Source organism: Drosophila ananassae, chromosome 3L (genome assembly GCF_017639315.1).
Source record: "Drosophila ananassae strain 14024-0371.13 chromosome 3L, ASM1763931v2, whole genome shotgun sequence".
Taxonomy (NCBI): Eukaryota; Metazoa; Arthropoda; class Insecta; order Diptera; family Drosophilidae; genus Drosophila; species Drosophila ananassae.
Window position 1 is genome coordinate 7,601,979 of NC_057929.1, and position 14,995 is coordinate 7,616,973.

At 42.8% G+C, this 14,995-nt stretch overlaps 2 protein-coding genes across 3 annotated transcripts; both read right to left on the reverse strand.

The window, feature by feature from the left end:
• Positions 1–751: 751 nt before the first annotated feature.
• On the reverse strand, positions 752–10,911 carry LOC6494748 (neural cell adhesion molecule 2). 2 transcript variants are annotated; one of them, XM_001959707.4, is made up of 7 exons: positions 10,815–10,911; positions 7,805–7,958; positions 2,829–3,041; positions 2,444–2,766; positions 1,665–2,222; positions 1,408–1,600; positions 752–1,342 (listed from the first exon to the last, which is right to left on the reverse strand). In XM_001959707.4, the coding sequence occupies exons 2-7, from the start codon at positions 7,866–7,868 to the stop codon at positions 1,185–1,187; spliced, it is 1,509 nt and encodes a 502-aa protein (XP_001959743.1). In that variant the 5' UTR covers positions 7,869–7,958; positions 10,815–10,911; the 3' UTR covers positions 752–1,184. The 2 variants fall into 2 exon arrangements, with proteins under 2 accessions (XP_001959743.1, XP_032306356.1); XM_032450465.2 differs by having other exon boundaries at positions 7,805–7,937; positions 10,815–10,890.
• A 721-nt stretch (positions 10,912–11,632) lies between these two features.
• LOC6494747 (neurotrimin) lies at positions 11,633–14,979 on the reverse strand. The gene is made up of 5 exons (XM_001959708.4): positions 14,622–14,979; positions 13,587–14,066; positions 12,155–12,664; positions 11,960–12,094; positions 11,633–11,902 (listed from the first exon to the last, which is right to left on the reverse strand). The coding sequence occupies exons 1-5, from the start codon at positions 14,797–14,799 to the stop codon at positions 11,712–11,714; spliced, it is 1,494 nt and encodes a 497-aa protein (XP_001959744.2). The 5' UTR covers positions 14,800–14,979; the 3' UTR covers positions 11,633–11,711.
• Positions 14,980–14,995: the final 16 nt, after the last annotated feature.

A 14,995-nucleotide genomic window follows, 5' to 3' on the forward strand; every position in this document is an offset into this window, starting at 1 on the left:
CTTGTGTCGTTTAGATTTTTGTTTTTTTGATTCAGTTTTGGAGCAATCACATCAGCTTGATTGCTTCAATTGGCACACGCTTTTTGATCAGCTCTAATGTTAGGCTATGATTCTTAAATAAAATATATATAAAATATATATTCCTACATTCACAATTGATTACTCATACGTATAGTGTATATGGTCAGCATGTTATGGCGATATTTCGTTACTTTCTCAGGTATTGTAGCAGAATCAAAAGGACGAAAATGTAAAGCCAAGCCCGTTCGATCGTACTTAAGCATAATCCTTTCATTTGATTTGTATATATGTATTCTGGATCGTTTCGTTGAGTTGATGTGGCGTTGGTTCCGTAAAATTAGGTTCATATGCATGTGGGTGTGGTTGGTACACATATGTATGTCTAAGCTTTGGTCTAGTTTATAAAATAATTCGGTTGCCATTCGATTGATTCGATCTCTACCCCTCTCTAAGCCCCTCCTCTCTTGTAAGTAAGTACAAATCCTAAAAAGTCACTAGATCTTTATCCGTTCTCTCTAATTTCTCGGGGATGAGTCCTAATCGATAAGATCTAGATTCTAGACGATATGGAAACCCATTCGTTTTCGGTTCGGGTTCAGGTAACAAGGATGCTTCTACTCTCCTATCTCGTCCTCAAAAGGTGCCAACTCTTACATGCATACATACGAAAACAAATAAATATTACATCTAGGGTTAATCAAAAATGTTTCTTTTTGTGTGTTTTTTTTTCTGCTCGGTTTTTAACCGATCCTCGCAGTTCTTCTGTCCTAATCCAACAATTTCACACCCACCTACCACTCTCGGCCCAATGTCGATTCGCTTTAACTTTAACTTTAGCTAAACTAAATTAAATTTAATTCTGTTTCTGTTTCAGTTTCTCCTTGCTTGGCACAAATGTGTTTAGTGTTTAGAGTTTAGATTTTAATGTTTAGTGGCGATCGCTCCAGCGTGTACGATATAGCATTAACATGGTATATGGGTAGCATTGACCCAAGCTAGCAGGCGCGCATTAGCATTTTGTTTTTTTTAATTAGAATACTTTTGTTTCGGTTTCCTATTTGCGTTGGCTGTCGCTATTCGCTATCGCAATCGCTCCGATGCCATCGATAGCTGAGTAATCCGGAAATACATATGTACACTCCTCTTTCGCCTCGCTGGCGGCCTTAGAGCTGGCGGATCTGGCGCAGCAGGAGCGCCGCCAGGATAACACCACCCAGGGGCATTTGGGCGAGGGCTGACGCTGTGCCTCGGCCCCCTAGACCGATGCCGGCCTGGACTATCTGATCTGGTGGCAGATCCGCATCGCTGGGCTCATAAGAACCTGACGGAAAACATCAAGTTATATGCGATTTCTTTCGGAGATACTACAAAATTATGTCGACTCACCCTCGCCATCGGCCTGGATCGTGAAGTCGTGATCCGGCGAAAAGTTGGACCAGCCATAGGGGTTCTTCGTCTTGACACGGGCATGCCACATGCCACGTCGTGGCAAGTCCAGCTGGTGCGTGATCTTCCAGATGCCTCCAGTCTGATTATGACGATGCGTTTCCAGCACCGACACAGTGCTCCAAGTATATGACTGAAACAGAGATCGAGATTGCAAAATCCCTTTTCATGAAAGATCATGGAATCCCCCAACTTACCCCAGATAGCTTGTAGTCTAGCATGGCCTCGGACAATGGCTGCAGACTCCTCACCAGCCAGTGCATCGTGACCTTGGTGCCCTCCAGTTTCATGTCCTCGAACTGCGGCGTCTCGGGTTTGTAGCTGACGTGCACCTTCACCTCGTTGTAGCCGATGGCGTTCTCCACGTGGCACAGGTACTCGCCCAGATCACTCTCCTCCACATCCCGGATAATCAGCGTTGTGCGATTGTGTCCATTGTGGACAGAGTCCCTCAGGGAGTATTTCTCGGACAACTGAATGGTTTTGCCTTCCTTGACGAAAAAGCTCCGGGCAATGGGATTGGCGCGATAGTTGCAGTAAACTTCCGCAAAGCCGCCTTCCTCCGTGTTGACATGATGCCGGTGGGTGGACACCTTGGGGCTGTACTGGACGTCGATGGTTACCATTCCATGCGGGGGATCGTGGCTGCCGTCATCAGCCAGGCACTGATAAACGCCCGCATTAACATCGTCGATGTTGTCCAGGACAATGACTCCCTTTTCTTCATCACTTGGGGAAGACTCGATGCGAATACCCTAAAATGGTGTTTAAAATATGATTCATGTTTTGATTCAGATAGCTTGTGATAGTGGTCGGATGACCCCAACTCGATAAGATAATGTGATATGGAAAATATGCGGAAACGTTTGCTATTTTTTCAAGTCTACTCCAAGAATTTCAATGCGATAAGGAAGTAGATCTTGAAAAAGTATCAAAGATATCTTCTATGATTAAGATTGAAGAATTTCATACATACATTAAAGGACCATTTGATTGTGGGCTCGCCGGGCAGATAGGTTCGACACTCGAGCTTGTGGTGGTCGCCCTGCCTGAACGTCTGCGATCGATCAGTGATGTCACGGTCGTCGCAGAGGATCGACAGCCGGGCGCCCACCCTCAGAGTTGTGCGCTGTCGAACGTCCTGCGGCAGGATAACACAGTAGTAGTTCTCCGAATCCGCGGGGGTTACGTTTTGCAGGAATATGGAGTTGTTTTTCATGGCCTCAAAGCGAGGTACAACTGCAGTATTACCATTGACAATCATTGTGGTGTTTTTATACCACATAACTGCATTGTTAACTAGGGAAATAAATACAATTTAGTTAGTAGAGGTACTAGATACTAGAAACTAATTTACTCACTCATGAAGTTGCGAACGTCACAGTTGAGGACCACATCATCGCCTGGCTTGGCTTCGATCCGAAGATCACTTTCCTCAAAATAAGGTCTTGCTGCTGGAGTGTCCACAACTGGAGGGGTTTCGTCCTCTAAGGGATCCTCTTCGTTATCACTGTAGTAGTCATCGTCCTGGTAATCATCTTTAGTCTCATCTATCGGCGTTCCATGTGTGCGTACTGAAAAATCGAGTAAGAATTGTGTTTAAATTTTTTTAAAATAATGGTTTCCCAGTGCCAGCGGAGAAGGTGCAGCAGTGAGTCAGCCAGACAGGGCTCTGAGTGGTTCCAGACATAATTGGAACTGATAAAAATCACACAACATCCACTGCAACTTCTGCTTCCAATCAAAAGGGGTCTCTGCCACAAAGAACGCGACTATATGGCTCTGAAACGGAAATGAGTTCCAACAGGAACTAGGGGAGATAACCGGGTGAATATTTGCAAATACTTTACTCCGAATATTTGCTTTTAGTCACAGTTCTCATGGAAGCCCAGCAGGTTCTAGAATCGAGGGAAGTTGTATGTGTTTTCCTAAAAGTATGCAGCATAATATTTATGGTTCATCCCCATAAAATGTTTCCATCAACTCGAGAACTAATCTTCGAGATAAAAAACGAGATATGAAAGGAGATATGGCGGGAACACATAAAAACTACTCTAAGCCTTGGGTAAATTAGCGCAATACCTAGAAGTATGACATGGCCAGAGGAGGGTTTCTGATTTTGGAATGTTTCTATTTCCATTTCCCATTTGAATGATGACTCCTGCTGCACCCCGAAACAGAATATGCAAATTGTATGAGTAATTCTTTCCGGCCCTGATCTTTTATGTATTAGCCAATAACCATTTACATGCCATATGCGGTTTCTAACGGCCGTAAGCCAAGGTGACTCACTGCCATCACTCCAATGATGGCTATGATGGATATTGTCGGGATTACGCAAGTCGCTTAAACTCGTTATCAATGGTCGATAAAAGCTTTTTAAGGTAACCACTTGCGTCTCGGAGCCAGTTATCTTATCCAGTGGCCTCTCCTCATATCCGCAGCCAGTCGCTTCGTATATGGCCTGGGCCACTCCGAAAAAAAAGACAAAATAAATTGTAAAGAAAATGACTCTTAGTTGGCCAAGAGCAGCAGGGGGGGGCCAAGAGCAACCTTCTCAGATCAGAGCCATAACTGGCTAAAAACTGCAGTCTTGGGCTTGTGTCAAGGTTATGGTCCAGGGACAGAGCCTGATTCGGAGAAGCAGCATCCAGGGATTGCAGCAGGCTCCTCCTAGCTTCACGCAGTTGTTGTCTGCAAGTAGGTCAGACTGGGCGGTGACTGGGGGCTGCGGCTGCTCTCACATGCGTCATCCGTTGTCCTTGGATCGATGTTGGGGGTTGCAAATAAAAAACGGCAACACAACAACAACAATAACAACAATAACAACTGAAACAACAACGTCCACTTAGCTTAAGTTCATCCATATGGATGGATGAGCTATTCTGCCACTCTCCTCTCCTCCCTTGTGCAATAGCTCTGAGTGGAACAATGGCGTCAGGATGTCGCGGCGCCAGGACCCCGTCCAGACTCCCGTCCTTCTCGTTTCCATCCCCGTCCTGGCACTCCTTTTCCCCTTTAAACTTGAGTTCAATGTTATACAGAATGGCCGTTTGTGGCCTGCATTGGCATTGGGGCGTCGTCGCCAGGAATGTGTCGCATTCTGTTCAGTTTCCTTTGGGCCAACTCTGACGACTTTGCATTCCTGGCCAGCATGTTCGAATGCAATAGCCTGTTGGCGTGGGATTGTTTGGAATACTTTGCATTTGTTTAGTCTTGGGTTTTCATTTTTTGACAACCAACTATTTACTTTTGTTATTTGATAGTCCCTTTCTTAAAAAGCTCTTTAATTATTTCTTTAATTTACTTTTTCTTTATTATGAAGGATGTAAAAAAAGTAATTACTAAGTGCATGTTTTAATGATTGCATTTTGACTGTTAACGGCTCGTGAGGAAATTTCTGCTACTTCAGAATGCAATTTAATTTTTATTACTCTGTCCCACATTTCACATAAAAGTGCAGTACAAGTACGGAACCTTGTTTATGAGAATTCCTTGTACTAGGCGCCAATATTAAACACACTCCATCGTATCAGCAAGGTCGGATGGTAGTCGCGACCGCGCCTCGTTGATAACTCCCATTCAGTTCAAGATTTCCGATCGCATTCATGATCGTCTTTGCTTTCGTTAATGAGTCTGAGTCACTATAAGACTGTGGATCTGATATACGTGGCTATGGATGAGTTATGGGGTCAATAAGTAAACAAAACTAGTGGAATGGCTGGCCCACATCGGCATCAGTACATCCTCGCCCAAGTCTGCTGAGTCAATGAAATGTGTATAAATAAATGATGGCATCTACTTGCCGCCAGTTTGCCAATCCTAAATGCACAAGATTTTCGAAAATCTCGGAAAGGAAACGTAACATCATCCCAATTCGGTCAAGTCAGCACAAGCGAACTGGGGGGAGTGAAAAAAATTCTTTAATCGACATGTCATGTCCGAGGCCCGATGGAGGAGCAGTCAAATGTTGATGTGGGGTCGTAAAAGTGCTTAGAATTGTGCGAGTTTCACATGTCAGACCTATGGTTTGCATGGAAGATTTCAAATAGATGTACTGTGGAAGTTTATATTCAGATTAGGATTTATTTTGGATTTTTGTTTAAATAAAAATGTCCAAATTGTTCAAGTAAATATTGAAAAAATGACCTGCTCTACTGTTGAATGCTCTACTGTTTTATTAAATTAAATTCCAAAAACTCCAAAAAAGCGAATTCTTTATAATACCAAAAGATTATGTCATCTTTATTGCCTTTTTGTTACGTCAAGGCTTCTAGGGTTAAGGTTCCCCCTTAATCAAATTTCCTTGAGACAGTTTCCATGTGGAATTTCCACTGTATTTGTACATAATTCGATTCCATAAATTTGCATAGAGACACATAATAAAATGAAACAAGCACCCGCCAACATGTACATAATAAATGGAAAATTAAATTGAAATCAATTGAATCGGCAAATCGATTCCACGTCTACCCTTTCCTGGGTGGGGCCACGCAGTCGCTCCGCACCCTCTGGAGCACTTTGATTGATCCAATCACTGATTTATTATGCGATCTTTATTTTTGGAAAAAATCGAACGAATGAGTAATTTGAGTATTTCGGCTGTTTTCGAACTGAAAGAACTGCTGACACTAGTCAGCAAAGCATTTATTCACATGTGCATTATAAAGTAATGCCTTTATCGCTGAATTCTGGGAATATTATTTTATTAGATCCCTCGGGTCTTGTTAACCTTGAGCGGGACTGTTTTCGATGTAAATAAACCAAATTTCCATTAGGGCCAAGTCTTTATCTACTTGGGCCAGTGAAGAGTGAAATAGAATTGAAAACATGAGAACAAATATTTTTGTTTGGCTGCCAGGAGAGGAGTATTATGAAATATTCATTGTTCGAGTTGTTTGTAGGCCAAACATTCTTGGATATTTACAACAGCCAGAAGCTATGTATGTGGATATGTGATATGTGAGTGTACAAAGTTCAGACTTCCCCTTTACCCCCACACATTTTTGGCATATGTGCTGCTTCATTTCTGGTTATCCGCCACCTTATCTTCTGGCTAAAATTGGATCGAATTCAGTTTTAATTAAAAGACCACCATAGCTATGTATGGGTTTGTATAAATATTGGAATATTCCTAAATGTCGGTGGAAAAAATAAAAACAGAACATCATGGCCTATGCCCTGGGACTTGTGATAATTTAAAACATCGGGGGCGTTTCACGTACAGATAGAGGAAAAAAGTCAGGGAGTTTACGAGCAAATATTCGACATCAAAATGCCATTCTTTGCAGAACCGTTCGTGCATAGCAAATATTTATTCTATCCGTTGGGGCCTATTCCCTTTATTTTTTATCCACACATGCATATATCGAAACACATGGCACCCAGTTAGAGTCTAGGGTCTGTGGTCTGGGGTCTGGGGTCTGGAGTCTAGGGGGAAATGATGGGTTCTTGTTGGGAGGAGTTTGGGGGCAGGGAAAGTTTCCGAGCCAACGTTCCATGTGCAGACGTTCCGAGGTACGTGAAATGGAATGTTAACCGTTATCAGCAATTTGCGCCATAATTCCTAAAGCGAATGAAATTTAACTTTCCAAGTGTATGGAGCACGGAGATAAGTGGGTGCCCCTCTCTTTCTCTCTTTTTGTGATAAGATATGCTTGTTGTTTTTTCAACTGGCACCTACATCTGAGTCTACGTGAGACTATCTGCGAGTGTGTGTATCTGTGAGTTCATTTACGCAAAAGATAAGCAATACGCACGTGGTTCTAGACCACACACCTTTCATATCTGGAGCTTTTCGCCGCCGATATTAGTGTGTGTGTGTGGGAGCGGGTCGAAATGTAGGCTAACTTGGCTCATACTTATTTTCGTCCGACATTCAGTAATTCATAATTTCTGGAAACTTACGTAAACCCATTGAACCGCAGCGTACCGAAGTCATTAAAGAACTCAACCTTTTCAAAACAAATTAAAATTTCGAAACGTTATGGTCTTATGGGATCAATTAATAACCCAACCCAAGATTTGTAGGCTTGTGAACATCATAACTGAATAATATTTGTACCTTTTTTTAATTATATCATTCAAGTATAGTATTTCATACTTCAAGAGACAATCACTGGCACTTTTGCTGCACTTTCTTATCTCTAAGAGCCGCCATAAAAGAGAGAACTAAATATTACGTATACGCCACCACTCTCGACTTCTTTTAGCTGAGCGATTCTGGGAACTGCCTCTTATGAAGCCTCGATAAAAACCAATTTGGTGGCAATTAACTCGAATCAAATCGAATTAGTTCTCTGATTTTATAGTTCATTAGCTGGAGTCCTTGACTTACCGTAGAATTGTCCAATTAATAGACAAATGAGCAGCAGCCATGTTGTGTCTTTCGCCCTGATCATGTTGATTGCCTCTGATGATGGTTTTTCGACTGCTTTCGATTTGTTTTTGATTTTGATTTTGGTTCGGAGCTATCGGAGGTAGGTTGTTAACTGCAATTAATATGTTTGGTTGGTGCTTGATTAATTTTCTGTTCCCGATCGGGAGCCGACACAAAGGCCGCCACAAACGATTATAATTATTTAGTTTTTTTTTTTTCGATTTCTTAATTTCGCTTATCGTTTATTTTGTGTATTTTATATGCCAGCCGCGTCGTCGGCCGGAAACTTCTAATTGACTAGCAAAATGCAAAGAAAAGCGCGAACTACAAACGAATTTTTTGCAGCCATTACAGCGGGGGTAAGATATTCGACCGATCGGTGGGTAAACATTGCCCACCATTCGCCTGGCCGCGTTATGCAAGCCGTATGGGCCGTATGAGCCGTGTATCTTGTCGCAATTTGCTCTCCGCCGATAAGTTGTATCTTGAAGATATTATGATCTCTATGCGAAAATCGCCATTTGCCAGCTACGGCTACTGCTGCCACAGATGCTGGCTAATTTGCAGCTCACACCGAGACCCGCTCTCTCTTTCCACAGTACTACTTCCCTAGATAACCCTAATCTCTAATCAGAAACTATACTTTAAGATTTCAAAACAATGATAAAACATGTGTTTTTTAAGTTATTTTTAAGCTAATTTTGAAGTTTTAAAATTACTACTTGCCACAGGGCTATTGATTGATAGATGTGACTGTAGACAGTAGTTTTTCTCTTCGGGGCTGACTCAATGCCAGCCGGCCAGCAAAGTGGGTCGAAGTGGGGGCTTTGGGGGTTTTTGGTGTTGGGTCAGGGTGTGCCAAGTCGAATAGCATGCAAATGTTTATGCATATAAATAAATTAATGTGCAAATGCGAAAAAATTGTACGGCACGAGAAAAAAAAAACATGTACAACTGCACACCGACCGACCAAAATTCGGTCTGTTAAATGCAAAAAAAATATGGGGAAAAAAATTGTTGTTTGCAAAATGGCGGGCATAACTCACACACACAAATACACAAAATAGCGATCTGCATCTGTATATCAATATGTGCGTATTTGTACAATTTGTTTGTATGCTCGACTCATAAAACAAACAATTTTGCAATGCCTGATGATCATAATCCATCGCTGATGCATTCGCAAAAAAATGTTTTTCGAAAATTTTGTAAACTTTTAAGACATAGGCGACTAAGTTAGGCGACTGGATGCCCTACCATAGCAGTTATAGGAAAACTAATTGCTTTTCTAGTTAAGATGTTTACTCGTTCGCTTTGTAGATCTCACAAAGATGATGGATCCTTGAGGGAAAAAGTTAACATCCCTGAACAAAAGCCGTCTAATGAGCGGCAATTTTCTCACTCGCTTGTGTAACAGAGTTTCCCAGCACTTCTACTATATGATGACTGTCATCTGAATAAACGACACCTCTGATATATGGCCGGCAAGTCCGACAATAGGTGTGTGTGTGTTGGGGCCCCGAGAGTTGACACCTTCGTCCAACAGCGCGAGAGAGACTACAAAAGCCCCCCCTATAACTATCACTAAAACAGAATTTACCGACCCGGCCTGTTTATCAATTATACAATCAGAGGTGGTGGGGGGGAGGAAAGGTGCAAACTTGGTTCTTCTTTTTCTTGTTGGTTCTCTTTAAATCAGTGCCTCGATTGTTGTTGTTTTTTGTGTCTTTGGCGCTTTGTTTATTTACATTGCGCTCCAAGTTTACACACACAGATACGATCAGAGTGCACTTGTGTGTGCGACTTCTGGAGTGGGGATAGATATTCAGGAGGGGGAGGATGGGTCGATGGATCGACGGATGGGGGGCAGGGGGGCAGGGAGCAGCTGCAGCTGCCTTTTGGGGATCAATGCTTGCACTTTGCCGCCACAAATCGAATCGAATTGAATTGAATTGAAAACTTTTCTGTTTTGTTTTTCGCTTTTTCGAGTCTCCAATATAGCACAGTAGTGTAAATAAAAACACGATTGAATAGAAAAAAAATTTTTGTTTTTCATTCAGCATTTGTTTGCACTTCCCCCAGCCCTACTACGAGGAGCAGCTGGCCTCCATCTTCCTCAGATTCTTCCGCTTGCCCCACAGCCCCATCGATGGCCCTCATTTGCATTTTCGCTTTCATTTGGCCACCTTTTCTGTTCAGTCCTTTACTGTATCTGCTATAGCCTCAGCCATTGCTGTTGCCGGCACAACGACAACTATTTTACATATTTGCACATATTTATAGAATTTGCAGCAAAGATATTGCCAAAGGAGAGCGAAGGTGAAAGAGACTGCCACTGCAACAGCAACTTTTCAGTTTTCAGTTTTTCTGTTTCTGGCCAAAACGGATTTGGCATAAGGGAGTAAAAGTGAAGATGTGGAGCAAGCAGCATCTGCCTGGGCCATTATTATGAATCATCGCTAGACTGTGACTCGAAGCTGGCCAAAAGACAATCGACCATCGACCATCGACCGAAATCGCTCCTTGAGTTTCGAATCTTTCAGGGCCAGTTACAGAATGGATGCGATGCGTTCAAGATTGTTATTTAGTTTCGTATTTATTTTGCCCGAGAGCCTAGAGGAGGAAAACTGGTTTTTTAGCTTGTGTGCTGCTGCTGCTGCTGCTGCTGCTCCCCAGATACCGACGCGAGCCCAGAGAGCCGCCAACCACAACAACCAAAAATCGGTTAAAAAGAAACAGTTTTTGACGTCTTTTGTTTTTCCCGATTTGTTTAAAGATTTTCCGTATTTTTCCAAGTAACATTTAACACTTGCACTTGTAATGCTTTCCGAAAGCGTATAGGCCCTGGTCCTAAGTGATTTTTACACGTTTTAGCCAGGCCGATTGAAAACGTTTACAGCTGTCTTTAAGTGCCTTAAATCTAAGGTCGTTCCGGGGTAGTGGGTTGAAGTTATGGACATGTAGAGACCTTTATATTTTTGGCGCTTTGGATTTCCTCGAAACCGTACGCGAAGCTGTTCAATTGAGAACTGAAATCACTTTCGGTTCGCGGGCTGGGATGCCCGAAAGCGCCGCGAAACGAAATGGTAAATGGAACACGGCCCCAACGCGATGGCCCCAACGAGTCGAAACTCTCTTTCTCTCTCTGCGCTCTCCATACACTACAAGAAATATTATATACTTGTCTATTAGAAATTACATTTTTTCGGTAGGAGTTCTGAGTAGTCTTTAATATCAGCAGTTTATCATCAGATCTATTAAAAAATATTTACAACAATTAAATTTTATTTTTCCAAGTGCTTCTTTTAACACTTGAGCCTGCACACATTTTTGTTTCATTCCCTACTGCGAGAGTCTTTCAGAGTTGGAGCAGATAGAGTGATGAACTTGGCCAGGAGAGAGTGGGGCTTGCGGCCAAAAGATGCGTTAGCTGCCCGCAATGTCAGTGCCATTTGTTGTTGGTCGAAAGAGGAAGCCCTATACCGAATAAGTACCCTTATAGAAACTTTAAAAGGCATATTCGTTTAGGTCTGATTCAGACATCTTAAATATCACTCATACGCAATGTTGGTGGGTTGGTGGTCTTTTCTAAAAATAAGTTTTCTAAGTAACATTTGAGGATTTATGCAGAATAATCGCCACTACTTCTAAACAATCTTTTCTTACTCACATGTACAGTACTATAATGTTTCTCAGCATTAACGAATCTTATCTGCTTCCTTTTGAATCAACAGATATTTTCTAAAATGTGAATCACTTATGACCTAAACCAACTCTCAACCAGAATTCATATGAAAAGGTGTTTATTTGGTATTGCGTGTAACTCGACTCCAGTACAAAATTTGTATATATTTTATAGATAAACCTAACTTAAGACTATAAATAGCTTTATTAGACATAGGGAATAAATTAATAAACTCATATAGTGACAACAAGCCGAGTTGTACATCATGCTGGCCGACAGAACCTCTGATCGCTGTGTGATTTCATTGTGGAAGTCCTCATCGGCGAAGTCTTCCTGTAGCTCCGATTCCGTTGAGTAGTTTGGCAGTTCCACTGGGGAGTAAAAGACATATATATCGGGCATATATATAAGATCATTTGTAATCTTACCTTCACCACCAGTAGCAAAGCGTACAATCTTGCTGTTGTCGCTCCAGCCGAAGCTGTTTCTGGCCAAGACCGAGACCTCGTAAAGGCTGGCAGGTTGCAGGCCATGAAGCGTATAGGTGGTGATGTAGATGAGTCCTGTGAAAGAAGAACAAATTATATGATTTCTTATAAACAGTATACAATCATTATCCTTACCATTTGTTGCCTGGGCGGGAATCGTCAGCTCTGTCCAGTTGGTTTTCACGGACCGAGTGGCGTTATTCGAGGGAATCTGCCGGAACTTCAGCTTAAACTCCATAATTGGCAGTAGGCTCTCCGTTTGCCACACCAGCCCGTGGGATGTAGAGCTCTGGGTGCCGGGATTGATTTTGAATAAGCAGGGCATGGGGCGACCCGTCAACTCGACACTGCCGCTCTTCGAGCCAATTTGGTTACTGGCCCGGCACTCATACTGACCCATATCCGCATTCCGAACGCTCTTCACCACCAACAGGTGACGGACTGCATTCACGTAGTGATCCACTGAGCGATTCGCCTGTACCTCCGATTCGTGACTGCTGGAGTGGGCTCCCAATACCACCGGCAGTCCGTGGTGGAACCACTTAACGGTGGCTGAGGGGGCTGCCTCCACAATACACTCCAGGTGGGCACGAGCGCCAAGTTTGCTGTACACCACAGGCTGCGACACACTAACCTCTGGCGTAACTGTTTACCAAAACAAAAATAGAGATATTTCGATTAAAATTGACAGATAATAGATCTAAAAGTCGTTATAGGTATCCTTTTAAAGAAACTGAAAGTTATTGAAAGGTGAGATATATCTCCCGCAGAGGCCAATATTGTCCGTCTGGGGCAATCTGTAGTTTTTGAAGGGGACCCCCTAGGAAATTTGAGAAAAAATTGAAAAAATATTTCTTTCTTAGGTTTTGATGCAGATTGATGGCAAATCTATCTACGAATCGTTTAAGGTATTCCTCTTGAGAATCGGATGAAAATTGGCCAAGATATAGCTTTCGTAATGGCCCATATTGTCCTTTTGGGGCAATCTGTAGTTTTTGAAGGGGACCCCCTAGGAAGTTTGAGAAAAAATTGAAAAAATATTTCTTTCTTAGGTTTTGATGCAGATTGATGGCAAATCCATCTACGATCCGTTTAAGGTATTCCTCTTGGAAATCGGATGAGAATTGGCCAAGATATGGCTTTCGCAGTGCCCCACATTGTCCTTTTGGGGCAATCTGTAGTTTTTGAAGGGGACCCCCTAGGAAATTTGAGAAAAAATTGAAAAAATATTTCTTTCTTAGGTTTTGATGTAGATTGATGGCAAATCTATCTACGAATCGTTTAAGGTATTCCTTTTAAGAATCGGATGAGAATTGGCCAAGATATGGCTTTCGCAGTGGCCCATATTGTCCTTTTGGGGCAATGTCAAGTTTTGGAAGGAAGGAATTTGAAGAAAAATTTCAAAAATATTTCTTTCTTAGATTTTGATAGAGAATGATGGAGAATGAAATATAAGGTATTCCTCGCAAGGATGTAACGATATTTGGCAAAGACAAGGCCGTCACTCGGGGGGCATATCGGCAAACCCATGCATTTTTAAGTTCTGAAGAATAGGTGGATTACTTACACAAGACGTGAAGGTAGACACTGCCCACCGCCGTATCTCCCACTCCATTGCTGGCCAGGCACTCAATGAGACCTGCCTGGTTCCTGGACTTAATCTCGAGAACAAGACTCTGCCTGTTTCCGGTGCTGGTCTGGGCATGGAGAGGATTTCCGTTCAGACGCCAGCTGATGACCGGTTGAGGCACTCCCTGGGCCTCACATACCACCTCCAAGGTGGCCCCAATCCTCTGCTCCGTAAAATCAGAGGGCTCGATAAGGAGCTGTGGGGCCAGTTGGACCTCAATGGCATGCTGTTGGACCACATGTCCCGAGTCCGAGTTCATCTCGCAGTAGTAATCGCCCGTGTCACTGGACTGGACATTGGCCACCTGGAGACTTCCGTTGGGCCAGAGCATGATGCGATCCGGTTTGGGGATTTCGGGGTGTCGGGAATCCACCAGGGGAACATCGTCTCGATGCCACCGAACATATCGGAAAGGTGCTGGAAATGAAATGAAAAAGAGAATAAATCTCCGAAAACTCGTCAAGTTGTATTTTATTAGCCCCAATTTGAGAAACAAATTCTTTTATGTGGGTATTTGTTTTGAAGATTTGGTCGAATGTCACTTAATGACAGTCATTCATTTATTTCCCCGGGGGCTGGATGCTGGGATGGATGCATGTGTAACTTCTGTGTAATCTTGTTAACCCTTTTGAAAATTAATTGCCCCTGTCAATAATCCTTTAATGGACAGTCGGCGACTGATTTTCGGGGAGGGGCCCTGGAAACATGTATAGTATTTATGCATCAATAGGCTGCTAAGTGTGTTAAGCGTTCAATTAATAGAATCCGTTTTCTGGACTGGGTCTCCCTCGGGCTCTATTATTGTCGGATAATACCTCCATTTGTGCCATTGTATGTTCATTTCTTCAATCGAATTAAATCTTATTGTATGGCCAATTGGTGCTGGTGGTGGCCCCTGGTGTTTCAAGGCCCCTCAAGAAAACCTAATCGCCGAAATCCCCACCTATAACTGCTCCTTAAGGTGGCACTTACTGTTCAAGGTGCAGGGCAGCAGGACAGTGTCGTTCTCATAGGTCTTCACTGTGGTGGGTATGCTCTTGAACTTTTGGCTATTGGCCAGATCGTTGTTGAAGTCCAGTTCGGCTTGGACAAGGCCAAGGATAACGCCCACACACATGCACCAAACAAAAGAGCACTTTCCGAACAACATTTTAGTTACTGTTTAGTATCTGTTTAGTATATAGTTTTTATTTTAAATTAAATTAGCCCGTGATTTGATAATTCTATAATTCACGGTCGCGTGTCAGAATTAGAGAGGTCTGCTCCGGTCCGCGACAAAATCAACTTTGAACTGATCGCTTGAGCTGTTCCCGAAGCCACTGCCAGCCACTGTCCCCTAGGCCACA

Excerpts from the sequence above, each read along its gene's own strand:
- LOC6494748 (XM_001959707.4), bottom strand. The coding sequence starts at position 7,868 with ATGATCAGGGCGAAAGACACAACATGGCTGCTGCTCATTTGTCTATTA. Across the intron at positions 2,223-2,443 it reads CAATCAAATGGTCCTTTAAT|GGTATTCGCATCGAGTCTTC; the intron begins GTATGTATGAAA and ends ACACCATTTTAG. Across the intron at positions 1,343-1,407 it reads GATCCAGGCCGATGGCGAGG|GTTCTTATGAGCCCAGCGAT; the intron begins GTGAGTCGACAT and ends GTTTTCCGTCAG.
- LOC6494747 (XM_001959708.4), bottom strand. The coding sequence starts at position 14,799 with ATGTTGTTCGGAAAGTGCTCTTTTGTTTGGTGCATGTGTGTGGGCGTT. Across the intron at positions 14,067-14,621 it reads GCTGCCCTGCACCTTGAACA|CACCTTTCCGATATGTTCGG; the intron begins GTAAGTGCCACC and ends TTTCATTTCCAG. Across the intron at positions 12,665-13,586 it reads TGTCTACCTTCACGTCTTGT|TTACGCCAGAGGTTAGTGTG; the intron begins GTAAGTAATCCA and ends TTTGGTAAACAG.